This window comes from Trifolium pratense, linkage group LG1 (assembly GCF_020283565.1).
Source record: "Trifolium pratense cultivar HEN17-A07 linkage group LG1, ARS_RC_1.1, whole genome shotgun sequence".
NCBI classification, from domain to species: Eukaryota; Viridiplantae; Streptophyta; class Magnoliopsida; order Fabales; family Fabaceae; genus Trifolium; species Trifolium pratense.
In genome coordinates, this window is record NC_060059.1 from 21687830 (window position 1) to 21700769 (window position 12940).

General features: G+C 34.2%; 3 protein-coding genes and 6 non-coding genes across 12 annotated transcripts; 1 reads left to right on the forward strand and 8 right to left on the reverse strand.

Moving 5' to 3' along the window:
- The first annotated feature begins 1161 nt into the window (after window positions 1-1161).
- Window positions 1162-3995, forward strand: LOC123924038 (probable WRKY transcription factor 21). The gene is given in 5 exon segments (XM_045976804.1): window positions 1162-1421; window positions 1836-2671; window positions 2765-2890; window positions 3524-3644; window positions 3646-3995. Coding segments are annotated over 4 exon segments (1305 nt in total). The 5' UTR covers window positions 1162-1421; window positions 1836-1856; the 3' UTR covers window positions 3889-3995.
- A 2928-nt stretch (window positions 3996-6923) lies between these two features.
- Window positions 6924-10883, reverse strand: LOC123918176 (40S ribosomal protein S15-4-like). Of its 4 annotated transcripts, none has more exons than XM_045970161.1 (6): window positions 10537-10883; window positions 10303-10451; window positions 9803-9846; window positions 8282-8426; window positions 7768-7825; window positions 6924-7322 (listed from the first exon to the last, which is right to left on the reverse strand). In XM_045970161.1, exons 1-6 carry the CDS (start codon window positions 10537-10539, stop codon window positions 7074-7076), a joined length of 648 nt encoding a protein of 215 aa, XP_045826117.1. In that variant the 5' UTR covers window positions 10540-10883; the 3' UTR covers window positions 6924-7073. The 4 variants fall into 4 exon arrangements, with proteins under 4 accessions (XP_045826117.1, XP_045826110.1, XP_045826130.1 ...); XM_045970154.1 differs by having other exon boundaries at window positions 8282-8430; window positions 9789-9846; XM_045970174.1 differs by lacking the exons at window positions 9803-9846; window positions 10303-10451; window positions 10537-10883 and adding an exon at window positions 8516-9343 and having other exon boundaries at window positions 8282-8430.
- LOC123903428 lies at window positions 7527-7609 on the reverse strand. The gene has a single exon (XR_006808002.1). It is a non-coding gene; the product is annotated as a small nucleolar RNA U30 (small nucleolar RNA).
- LOC123903442 lies at window positions 8123-8204 on the reverse strand. Its single transcript, XR_006808015.1, has one exon. It is a non-coding gene; the product is annotated as a small nucleolar RNA U30 (small nucleolar RNA).
- LOC123903430 lies at window positions 9548-9630 on the reverse strand. The gene has a single exon (XR_006808004.1). It is a non-coding gene; the product is annotated as a small nucleolar RNA U30 (small nucleolar RNA).
- Window positions 10144-10225, reverse strand: LOC123903443. Its single transcript, XR_006808016.1, has one exon. It is a non-coding gene; the product is annotated as a small nucleolar RNA U30 (small nucleolar RNA).
- A 63-nt stretch (window positions 10884-10946) lies between the features above and the next one.
- LOC123918208 (40S ribosomal protein S15-4-like) lies at window positions 10947-12823 on the reverse strand. The gene is made up of 4 exons (XM_045970197.1): window positions 12558-12823; window positions 12324-12472; window positions 11810-11867; window positions 10947-11364 (listed from the first exon to the last, which is right to left on the reverse strand). The coding sequence occupies exons 1-4, from the start codon at window positions 12558-12560 to the stop codon at window positions 11116-11118; spliced, it is 459 nt and encodes a 152-aa protein (XP_045826153.1). The 5' UTR covers window positions 12561-12823; the 3' UTR covers window positions 10947-11115.
- Window positions 11569-11651, reverse strand: LOC123903431. The gene has a single exon (XR_006808005.1). It is a non-coding gene; the product is annotated as a small nucleolar RNA U30 (small nucleolar RNA).
- LOC123903444 lies at window positions 12165-12246 on the reverse strand. The gene has a single exon (XR_006808017.1). It is a non-coding gene; the product is annotated as a small nucleolar RNA U30 (small nucleolar RNA).
- Window positions 12824-12940: the final 117 nt, after the last annotated feature.

The window sequence follows — 12940 nt, forward strand, 5'->3', positions numbered from 1 at the left end:
TTTTGATCCCATTATCTCACTGAAAACTATGTAACAGTTCTAAATGTTTCTACAAACGTATAATACATGGAAAATAATTAAATATTTAGTTCTTAAAATATTACAATAGAAAAGTTTATATAACGATTCATACTCTCTTCTAATGTAAAATGTATTTGTTATAACAATCGAACCAAATACATTTGACGTCTTGTTTATATTTAAAATTGATGAGTAAAGTAGGGTATTGTTAATAAGTGCTTACATAACATTTTTTAAATATTTATTTAAGAAACTAAACGTTTCAATTTGCAATGCATTGACTCCACACATTTTTATAAAAATTTACTACTATTTAAAATTCGTAAAGAGTGTAATTAGGACACTCATTAGAATTTTTCTTTAATATAAAGGGAAATTTAAGATCCGTAAAGAGTGTCCTTAGAGTCTTACGCGATAAGTTAAGAGAAGTGTGTGATTTTTTAAAAAAACAGTGAAAAACAAGAGAAATAAAATAAACACAAACTAAAATAAATTATACTTACCGATCGTTAGTTGATTCAGTGTTGATTGACGTTGAACTTGGTAGGGAGAACCTGCGGTTCGATCTCCGCAACTACGATCGGGAGGGGGCTGAAATCACTTTATATCAGAACTGACCCCCGAACCAGATTAAACTGGTGGTGAAAAATAAAAAAAAAATAAAAAATTATACTTAAACACACTCATAATTGTTTTTTTTAAAAAAAAGCTTAAAATAATAATTAAATTACGTGGCCATTTTATCCTTGTACTTATGTAATAACTTCTCAAATAGTAAAATTATACTTATAAGTTATACTTATGAACAAGGAAAGAAAGCATGATAAGGTAAATCCATAACTTTTGATCGAAGAAAAAAAAGGTAAATCCATAACTTAAAATCAAAAATAAAAATCAGAAACACACAGTAATAAATTGAATGAATAAATAAAAGTAGTAAAAAAGTGAAGCTGAAATTGGTAGGTCTAAGAAAATATTAATTAAAGCTGAAATAAGGCAAGAAAAAGAATAACAAAGGTCTTGATGTGGGTCCCTCCTTCAAATCTGTGACAGAGACAGCAGTTTCATTTCTCACAACAAGCTCTTACTCATGCCTCTCTCTTCTCTTGTGTATTTTTCTTATTTAAACTCTAACTCATCTTTTTTTTCTTCTCTCTCTCTCTAGAGTAGCTACAAATATAAAATGTTTTTTTTTTTCCTTGTTGCTTAGGACTTTAATTTATAAATTTTTAGTCTAAAGTTGGAACCTTTGTATTCTTGTGTCTGTGTGTGTGTGAGAGATGGTTGTGTGAATTCTCAAGGAAACACCAAAGTCCTCTCTTTCACACCTTCAATCTCAAACTCATGGAAACATCAACAACAACAAGAATCTAGGGTTTGACAACATCAACTTCATCAAGGTTTGTACTTTGATGTTTTTTTGTTTTTTTTTTTTTTTTTTGTCACATGAAAATTGGGTCTATTTTTCTATTTTAATATCTTTGGTCTTTTTTATGTAATGTTGAAAGACACTATTAGTTGATTCTGATTCATGGGTCTTTTTTGTTTCCAAAAATTAAACCTTTATTTACTCATGAACTAAAATTTTGAAACTTTAGCTTAAAGATAAAAATCCTATTTTTGCGGTTCATTGTCTATAGTGAAAAATGGGATTTTTATCATCTGGGTATTTTTATATGTTACATAAGAATCAATGTCTGATATATTTGTGGATAAATGAGATGCTTTCTTTGTGTTCTGGTTTGTGCTTTTTTTGATTTAGAGACTTATTTTTGTTTTTTCATTTTTTATTTATTTTCTGAATTTTTTGATAGATAGAGTGAGAGAGGTTGAAAATGGAAGAGGTTGAACAAGCTAACAAAACAGCTGTTGAAAGCTGTCATAGAGTTCTGAGTATGTTGTGTCAACCAAGGGATCAAGTTCATCATAGGAATCTAATGGTGGAAACTGGTGAAGCTGTGAATAGGTTCAAGAAAGTTGTGTCTTTGCTTCATAAAAGTTTGGGTCATGCCAGAGTTAGGAAGAGTAAAACTCATCAACAAGTCCCTTTTCCTCAAAATGTTTTCTTAGATAATCCAAATTGCCAAAAAACCATTAACCATCAAACCAAAAATCTTCACTTTACTCAAACTAGCCACCCTGAAAATTCAGTTCAGGAACTTGGTTTAACCATAAGAAATCCACTCTCTCTTGGAAACCCTTCTTTGGAATTGAGCTCGAACGGGAAAAGTCCTCTTCATCTTGCTCAACCGGCTGCTGCGTCATCTCACTATCACTTCATTCAGCAGCAACAACAGCAGCAGCAACAAAGGTTTTTGCTGCATCAGCATCAACAGCAGCAACAGCAGCAGCAGCAACAAATGAAGCATCAAGCTGAAATGATGTTCCGAAGGAACACTAGCGGCATAAACCTTAATTTTGACAACACCACTAGCGGCACACCAACAATGTCGTCTACTAGATCTTTCATTTCGTCGTTGAGCATAGACGGAAGTGTAGCTAACATGGACGGAAGTTCATTTCATTTGATAGGAGCTCCAATCTCTTCGGATCAGAACTCACAACAGCACAAGAGAAAATGTTCTGCTAGAGGCGATGAGGGAAGTCTGAAATGTGGTAGCAGTTCTAAATGCCATTGCTCAAAGAAGAGGTAATTTCAATGGTTGCTACATTAATCGTTAATTTCTGTTACTTTGAAGGTTTTAGAAGCCGTTCTAATATGAAATTAATAATTTTGTTACAGGAAACATAGAGTGAAGAGATCGATTAAGGTGCCTGCAATCAGCAACAAGCTTGCAGATATCCCTCCTGATGATTACTCATGGAGGAAGTATGGGCAGAAGCCGATCAAGGGCTCTCCTCACCCTAGGTATGTTCAACCGTTCCTTTTAGAGATTTGATTTGATTGATTCAAGGAGCAAATAAATATATGATTGTGCTGTGATAAACTAATAGGTTTATTTTACTTCTGAACTATTTGTTATGTATGACTATTAAGCTATTCGGTGCGCATTTTATGATTTTATCTTCTGCTTTGGTCCATTAAAGTATGTTGAAATGACCATCATGTACTACCGTTTGGATTTTAATCATTTTTTGGTGTGTGGATATGCAATGTGTTGATGGGAATTGCTTTCTGTTCATGTTTGTAACTTTTTCTTAGTTGGTATTCTGGTTGATGAGAACATTGTATAGAGTTTGAGTCATTGAGATGGTCCTGAAGTTTTCTTACGCTGTCAACTAATATCTCCTCATTTTCTGTACAAATCTTTTATCGAAATTTATATCTGGTTCAATAGCCCTTATGTAACTTGAAAACATGTTTGAGAAATTAATTTGGCATTTTGAATAGTCTTAGTGTGTAAACTCAGTCTTAACCTTAGTAGCCGTAAAATACATGCTCTATGTTTTGCACATTATTGCCAATCAGATTAAGGGTGAAGGTGAAATGTGAACCGCAAGTTTTATGTATGATGAAACTAATTGTAATGTCTTTATTCAGGGGATATTACAAGTGCAGCAGCATGAGAGGCTGCCCTGCTAGGAAGCATGTTGAGAGGTGCTTGGAAGAGCCTACTATGCTGATTGTTACCTATGAAGGTGATCATAACCACCCCAAGGTACCGACACAATCTGCAAATGCATGAACTGTATGGAGAGGCCCGTCATTTAATTTGTCAAGACCGCTATGTGATTGATTGGCTTGAGATGTTTCTGTACATATTTCAAGTGATGCAAGCAGGGCTGCAGATTTTGGCTTTTGGCTTTTGGATAGCTTGGTTGATGAGTCGTTTATTTAGAGGTGGTGTTAATCAAAGTTGCTGGTTAAGTGCAGGAATATGTAAAATTGGTAGTTTCAATTCGTAAGAACTATTTTATTTTTCTTAAGTATGTTATAAACATTTCTGGGTTCTTAAAATTATTGGAAATTGTCTTTGGAAAATGATTTAGCTATTTCAATTTCATTTTTTGAATTGAGGGTCTAGTAAATTGATTGTTGTGGTATACCATATATCATATGAATTGATTATATTGACTATTGTTAGTATAATCTAATTGTCATATACATGCATGGTTAGCTTTGGATGCTATAACAACTTAACCTAATTTTAGGGTTTGGAAAACACTTTCCGTAGTGTTGCTGCACTTTCGAAGTGAAGCTTCATTTTGTGGAGGTGTGTGTAACCGCACATTCGAAACTTTGACTATGCAGTCTTTGGAAATTAGTGAAGTGTGACTATGCGTGTGAAGGTTTGTAACCGCACATTTGACTATGCGTGTGTTTGGAATATCTTTTTTTTTTTTTTGCGGTGGCAACATGCCTCTAGTGTGAAACTACACTTGGTAATGGAACTTACCAAGCGATATACACGGTGGCAATGTATCTCTAGTGCGAAGCTACGCTTGGTAACGGTAACTTACCGTGTGATATACGAGATGTTGTCGTGATACCAAACGCGCTACGACAATATCAACCCCTCTGGCGCCAGTAGTGATTATGGAGTGCCAACGAGTATGATAACTCCAATTATTCCTTGGTGTGAATCTAAAATTCTTTGTATACCAAGATAATAATAAAGAATCTTAAAATAATTGTAAGTTATTTTAATTTTATTTCAAGTTTTTAGTTTGACTGTGTAACATACACTGCATTTAATTGTAACCAAAGAAATACACTGCATTTAATTATATTCTTCAAAGAGCAAACACTGCATTTATACAATTATTTCAATTTGACAAACTAGCATCTTCTGAATCAAAGACAAAAAGAAATAACTTAATGTAGGACCTTTTTTGATTTGCCTTAGCTACATTGCAAAGCTTCCCTCTGCAATTGTAAGGTACTAATAGAAGTGTTCTATTGGCTTATGAACAGAACATGTGAGTTGTAAGGGGACCAATATGGGCATTCATGCTTGATTATATAGTTTTATTGGGTCCAATATCAATATTGTTGGAGAATAAATTCTATCTTTTGACCCCCCAAATGCTTGTAAATTATTGAAGTTTTGTAGTCACTTGCTTCATTCAACAATTTTTTAGAATAAAATTCTAGTGATGGGAAATATTATACTTGGACTATTGACTATGCTATTTAAGATAGCGATTTTTTTTTCTAAAACAAATAAAAAATTATACGTTGGACGATTTTGTTAACATGCGCAAGATTATTGCACACACGAAGTCTCATTTACAAATAAAAAATTAGTCAGACTTTTCTTATTTCAAGGAAGAGTTCTATATTACGGGTTACCTTCCATAAGAATCAAACTGTTAATGTCCAAAAAAAAAAATCATAATTAATGAGGTTCATTGCATATAAGAAAAATCGTTAAGATTATGATGACAATCAAATAGTAAACTCTTAAATAATGAATAATGATTGCAAGTATTACATTCTAGACTATAATGCCAAAATATTTAAGATATTTATTTTGATATAAAAGACTTAGTCGACATTATCCACGTGTCTTCAACTAGCACACGCGTTAGTGCAATTTTGGATATGCTGACCTGCCAAATTTTGGATATGTTTAATAAAATATCAAGGCTACATTCATAATCCATAATGGTTTAATTCTAATATAGAATCATTGAGGGAAGACTTTTTGTTTCAACATATTGATAATGATGATTTTGGCAAAGTTTATAACCTTAGATGGAACAAATACTACGTATGGCTCCACTATCATTATTAGTGGTAAACTAAACGAGAATAATAAATTGGTCAAATTAGGAACCAACACTCAAACACGCACTAAGGACATTCATTACATATATAATATATTGATGCAAGGTACAACCAATTAGTGATTGTTTCTTGGCCACTTGGCTTTCTAAATCTTTTAGTGAGCAATGATTCTATTTATACTTTAAATGGTGCTTTTTCTCTTGCAATTCGACCAAACTCCATGGAGGATTCTAAGCAATACAGGGGGGGGGGGGGGTAAAGAAGAGCAATTACCTGAAAAATTATCAAAAGGAAATATAAAATTGTTCCTCATTTTTAACTGTACAAATTGTACCCACATAATTAGCCAATATTGCAACCAAGTTATTCCGTCAATATAAGAGGCATTAGCTATAAGAAGTGGAATCGAGAAAAGCAAAAGGAAAACACTACGCACAATACAGCCACTCCACCTTAAAAACAATATGTTATGATCTTTGAACACCACTTGCACCCATCTTTAAACACCATTTAAACACATATGTTGCTAAAATCACAACCAACCATACTCAAAGGTATGTGAGATATGCTCAGAGACTCAAAATGTATGTGTTATATGATCAAGAATACAGTTGAAAGGATGAAAACAATGAGGTAGGTTTTCAATGTTGTGGTGCAATAGGAAATTAGGATTGGCAATACAGTTGAAAGGATGAAAACAACGAGGTAGGTTTTCAATGTTGTGGTGGAACAGGAAATTAGGATTGGCCACTAGGAGCTGAAATTAATATAGCATGGAGGCAAGGATGGCTACTTACTACTACTAGAGTGGTTAATGATAAATATAACAGCGGCAAAAGATATATCTAACCTTAATAGTACAAGGGCACTATATTAATGAGATTTTATGTGATGAGGTTACCTTTAAATGGAGAAAGTCTCCAGAAAATAGTACAGTTGATAAAAGCATAAGAAAATATAACATTCTTTTAGACAGCTTAGCTGCTTCTCATGCCCATTATTGTAAAACAGTTGTTCAAAAAGCAAGCAGTTGGTTGTGACTATAGGCACAAGTATGAGAATCAACTACCATTCAGTATCAGTATCCAACGGGTCTACTGAACTCGCCCATAGTGTATTAAAAAAGTTACCTGGTCCTTTATAATTTTTCCATGCTTTTTTAGTTAATATCCCACAATCTTTAAGCCATATATAATCCATATGAAAAAACTTCAAAAAGCTCATTTAGACATAATATAAATCCAAAACTTCAGTTCACTGATATCCTAAATGTCAAAACAATATCATGCAGAAATCAAATATTTAAATAGTTGCAGTAAAACATGGAAAAGTTTCCATCGAGGGGCTCTGATGATGATCTTCACTTGAGAGGAATAAACCTTGAGGAGTGAGTAGCACCAATACCAGGTCTACCATGCTTAACAGGCTTGTAAGAGATTGAGAATTCAGCCAAATAGTGACCAATCATTTCAGGCTTAATTTCAACCTGATTGAAGGTCTTTCCGTTGTAGACACCAATGATGCTACCAATCATCTTAGGCACGATGATCATGTTACGGAGGTGAGTCCTCACAGGTTCCGGCTTCTCACCAGCTGGTGCCTCACGTTTCTGTGACAATATATAGAATGTGATTAAAATGAAACAGAACATTGCCTTGCAAACAAGTTTAATTTAATACCAGTGAAAGAATGCATAAGTTTAATGAGATATTTATGATCAAATATCTGTTAAGTTCTAGTGTTCACCCTCAAGTTTAAAATATTTAATTATCAACAATTAATTAAAAAAATGATTTAGAGGAAGAAAAAGGGTGCTCAGAAAGTAATGAATGGATATGAAAATTATCCTCATATTAAATCAGATTAACGAGATTATTTCACTTAATCATCACAGCACCAAGAAGTTGTAAAGGCAACAACAGACTAAAAAACATTTATAACAAAGCTTTGATCACTGTGAATCAACCACACTTCAAACATTACTCTTCCTTCTAAATATCCTACATGAATTAACAAATTAACAGAATAGATACGCAAGTAAATAGAAAACTCACTGCCTTGCGGAGCTTCTTGATGAGTGCCATAGGCTTACGGGTCAAACCACGTTGAAACCTGAAATAAAGAGATTGTTAGATGTAAATGTGAAAATGATGCCCATAACACAATGAACATTGAGTACTAATTTCAAATGATGCCCTTAATATAATAGTAGCAAAACAAAATACATAACAAAACAAATCTTCATGTTCATTTTATTCAGATTTATTCAAATATAAATATAAATAGATCTAATGCCAATTTGTCAATTGATTCCAGAGATAAAAAAAATAAAAAACCTAAAACCAAGCAACCTAAAATTATCAATATTTTGATCTGCAAAGTAACCTAAAACATGTTATGAAGAATGGTGCTCAGAAAATAAGAATGGATATGAAAATTATCCTCATAATAAATCAGATTAACGAGATTATTTCAACTAATCATCACAGCACCATCTTCCTCCATAACAATTCGAATCAAAACACAACGAAAAAACAAACAGAAATAAAATAAGATTGAGTACAATACCTTCTGCGGGCACGAGCAGAGAAAAGCTTGACGAGTTCATCAGTCTTCATATCCAAGAGAGAATCGAGATCAACTCCACGGAAACTGAACTTCTTGAATGTACGCTTCTTTGGCACTCCTTGTGCTGCTACCTCAGGTTCAACATCGGCCTGAAAAATCAAACAAATTAACCATTAAACAATACAAATTCATAAAAAGTAGAGAAGAAGAATAGAGAAGAGATAGGGTTTTCACCATGATTGCGATAACACTGGCTTGGATCTTCTTCCTTGCTAGGGTTCACTTCTCACGGATGGGATGGGTATCGCTGCTAGGGTTTCTCTCCATTTCACTCTGACGGCTTCGTGTTTATACCATTAGCGCCAGTTGGGTGATTGGGTTTGGACTTACGGCCCAATAGACTGTCATACCTCCACAACCCATCTCATAAAATTGGCTTTTTAGGCCGACTAGTTGCTCTTAAACCCCCCAAAATACCAAAATGCCCCTAATTTTTTTATACTAATTTAGTTTGGTTCCTACAATACGAAACTCCATATTTTTTGTATTCTAGCTTCCGAACACGCTATGTTTTGTTTCATAAGTACCGAAGTTGTGTTTTAAGCAAAGAACACCTTTTCGAATTCGGCAAAAACAAAGAAATATTGTCGTTTCATAACTCACATTTCGAATACGCGTTGTTTCGTAAGTTTCGGTCCAAAAACACTAGGATTCGTAGAATACGTACCGAACTGGTATATTATAGCCCATAAACCCATAAACATAATCAATTGGACGAACTAGCTTTCCATCGAGGGGCTCTGATGATGATCTTCACTTGAGAGGAATAAACCTTGAGGAGTGAGTAGCACCAATACCAGGTCTACCATGCTTAACAGGCTTGTAAGAGATTGAGAATTCAGCCAAATAGTGACCAATCATTTCAGGCTTAATTTCAACCTGATTGAAGGTCTTTCCGTTGTAGACACCAATGATGCTACCAATCATCTTAGGCACGATGATCATGTTACGGAGGTGAGTCCTCACAGGTTCCGGCTTCTCACCAGCTGGTGCCTCACGTTTCTGTGACAATATATAGAATGTGATTAAAATGAAACAGAACATTGCCTTGCAAACAAGTTTAATTTAATACCAGTGAAAGAATGCATAAGTTTAATGAGATATTTATGATCAAATATCTGTTAAGTTCTAGTGTTCACCCTCAAGTTTAAAATATTTAATTATCAACAATTAATTAAAAAAATGATTTAGAGGAAGAAAAAGGGTGCTCAGAAAGTAATGAATGGATATGAAAATTATCCTCATATTAAATCAGATTAACGAGATTATTTCACTTAATCATCACAGCACCAAGAAGTTGTAAAGGCAACAACAGACTAAAAAACATTTATAACAAAGCTTTGATCACTGTGAATCAACCACACTTCAAACATTACTCTTCCTTCTAAATATCCTACATGAATTAACAAATTAACAGAATAGATACGCAAGTAAATAGAAAACTCACTGCCTTGCGGAGCTTCTTGATGAGTGCCATAGGCTTACGGGTCAAACCACGTTGAAACCTGAAATAAAGAGATTGTTAGATGTAAATGTGAAAATGATGCCCATAACACAATGAACATTGAGTACTAATTTCAAATGATGCCCTTAATATAATAGTAGCAAAACAAAATACATAACAAAACAAATCTTCATGTTCATTTTATTCAGATTTATTCAAATATAAATATAAATAGATCTAATGCCAATTTGTCAATTGATTCCAGAGATAAAAAAAATAAAAAACCTAAAACCAAGCAACCTAAAATTATCAATATTTTGATCTGCAAAGTAACCTAAAACATGTTATGAAGAATGGTGCTCAGAAAATAAGAATGGATATGAAAATTATCCTCATAATAAATCAGATTAACGAGATTATTTCAACTAATCATCACAGCACCATCTTCCTCCATAACGATTCGAATCAAAACACAACGAAAAAACAAACAGAAATAAAATAAGATTGAGTACAATACCTTCTGCGGGCACGAGCAGAGAAAAGCTTGACGAGTTCATCAGTCTTCATATCCAAGAGAGAATCGAGATCAACTCCACGGAAACTGAACTTCTTGAATGTACGCTTCTTTGGCACTCCTTGTGCTGCTACCTCAGGTTCAACATCGGCCTGAAAAATCAAACAAATTAACCATTAAACAATACAAATTCATAAAAAGTAGAGAAGAAGAATAGAGAAGAGATAGGGTTTTCACCATGATTGCGATAACACTGGCTTGGATCTTCTTCCTTGCTAGGGTTCACTTCTCACGGATGGGATGGGTATCGCTGCTAGGGTTTCTCTCCATTTCACTCTGACGGCTTCGTGTTTATACCATTAGCGCCAGTTGGGTGATTGGGTTTGGACTTACGGCCCAATAGACTGTCATACCTCCACAACCCATCTCATAAAATTGGCTTTTTAGGCCGACTAGTTGCTCTTAAACCCCCCAAAATACCAAAATGCCCCTAATTTTTTTATACTAATTTAGTTTGGTTCCTACAATACGAAACTCCATATTTTTTGTATTCTAGCTTCCGAACACGCTATGTTTTGTTTCATAAGTACCAAAGTTGTGTTTTAAGCAAAGAACACCTTTTCGAATTCGGCAAAAACAAAGAAATATTGTCGTTTCATAACTCACATTTCGAATACGCGTTGTTTCGTAAGTTTCGGTCCAAAAACACTAGGATTCGTAGAATACGTACCGAACTGGTATATTATAGCCCATAAACCCATAAACATAATCAATTGGACGAACTAGCTTTCCATCGAGGGGCTCTGATGATGATCTTCACTTGAGAGGAATAAACCTTGAGGAGTGAGTAGCACCAATACCAGGTCTACCATGCTTAACAGGCTTGTAAGAGATTGAGAATTCAGCCAAATAGTGACCAATCATTTCAGGCTTAATTTCAACCTGATTGAAGGTCTTTCCGTTGTAGACACCAATGATGCTACCAATCATCTCAGGCACGATGATCATGTTACGGAGGTGAGTCCTCACAGGTTCCGGCTTCTCACCAGCTGGTGCCTCACGTTTCTGTGACAATATATAGAATGTGATTAAAATGAAACAGAACATTGCCTTGCAAACAAGTTTAATTTAATACCAGTGAAAGAATGCATAAGTTTAATGAGATATTTATGATCAAATATCTGTTAAGTTCTAGTGTTCACCCTCAAGTTTAAAATATTTAATTATCAACAATTAATTAAAAAAATGATTTAGAGGAAGAAAAAGGGTGCTCAGAAAGTAATGAATGGATATGAAAATTATCCTCATATTAAATCAGATTAACGAGATTATTTCACTTAATCATCACAGCACCAAGAAGTTGTAAAGGCAACAACAGACTAAAAAACATTTATAACAAAGCTTTGATCACTGTGAATCAACCACACTTCAAACATTACTCTTCCTTCTAAATATCCTACATGAATTAACAAATTAACAGAATAGATACGCAAGTAAATAGAAAACTCACTGCCTTGCGGAGCTTCTTGACGAGTGCCATAGGCTTACGGGTCAAACCACGTTGAAACCTGAAATAAAGAGATTGTTAGATGTAAATGTGAAAATGATGCCCATAACACAATGAACATTGAGTACTAATTTCAAATGATGCCCTTAATATAATAGTAGCAAAACAAAATACATAACAAAACAAATCTTCATGTTCATTTTATTCAGATTTATTCAAATATAAATATAAATAGATCTAATGCCAATTTGTCAATTGATTCCAGAGATAAAAAAAATAAAAAACCTAAAACCAAGCAACCTAAAATTATCAATATTTTGATCTGCAAAGTAACCTAAAACATGTTATGAAGAATGGTGCTCAGAAAATAAGAATGGATATGAAAATTATCCTCATAATAAATCAGATTAACGAGATTATTTCAACTAATCATCACAGCACCATCTTCCTCCATAACGATTCGAATCAAAACACAACGAAAAAACAAACAGAAATAAAATAAGATTGAGTACAATACCTTCTGCGGGCACGAGCAGAGAAAAGCTTGACGAGTTCATCAGTCTTCATATCCAAGAGAGAATCGAGATCAACTCCACGGAAACTGAACTTCTTGAATGTACGCTTCTTTGGCACTCCTTGTGCTGCTACCTCAGGTTCAACATCGGCCTGAAAAATCAAACAAATTAACCATTAAACAATACAAATTCATAAAAAGTAGAGAAGAAGAATAGAGAAGAGATAGGGTTTTCACCATGATTGCGATAACACTGGCTTGGATCTTCTTCCTTGCTAGGGTTCACTTCTCACGGATGGGATGGGTATCGCTGCTAGGGTTTCTCTCCATTTCACTCTGACGGCTTCGTGTTTATACCATTAGCGCCAGTTGGGTGATTGGGTTTGGACTTACGGCCCAATAGACTGTCATACCTCCACAACCCATCTCATAAAATTGGCTTTTTAGGCCGACTAGTTGCTCTTAAACCCCCCAAAATACCAAAATGCCCCTAATTTTTTTATACTAATTTAGTTTGGTTCCTACAATACGAAACTCCATATTTTTTGTATTCTAGCTTCCGAACACGCTATGTTTTGTTTCATAAGTACCAAAGTTGTGTTTTAAGCAAAGAACACCTT

Bases quoted from the DNA above. Each gene is read 5' to 3' on its own strand.
- LOC123918208 (XM_045970197.1), bottom strand. The intron at 11,868-12,323 runs GTATTGTACTCA...TCTTTATTTCAG, and splicing joins TCTGCTCGTGCCCGCAGAAG to GTTTCAACGTGGTTTGACCC. The intron at 11,365-11,809 runs GTGAGTTTTCTA...ATATTGTCACAG, and splicing joins TCAAGAAGCTCCGCAAGGCA to AAACGTGAGGCACCAGCTGG.
- LOC123918176 (XM_045970154.1), bottom strand. The intron at 9,847-10,302 runs GTATTGTACTCA...TCTTTATTTCAG, and splicing joins TCTGCTCGTGCCCGCAGAAG to GTTTCAACGTGGTTTGACCC. The intron at 8,431-9,788 runs GTGAGTTTTCTA...TTGATTTTTCAG, and splicing joins TCAAGAAGCTCCGCAAGGCA to GCCGATGTTGAACCTGAGGT.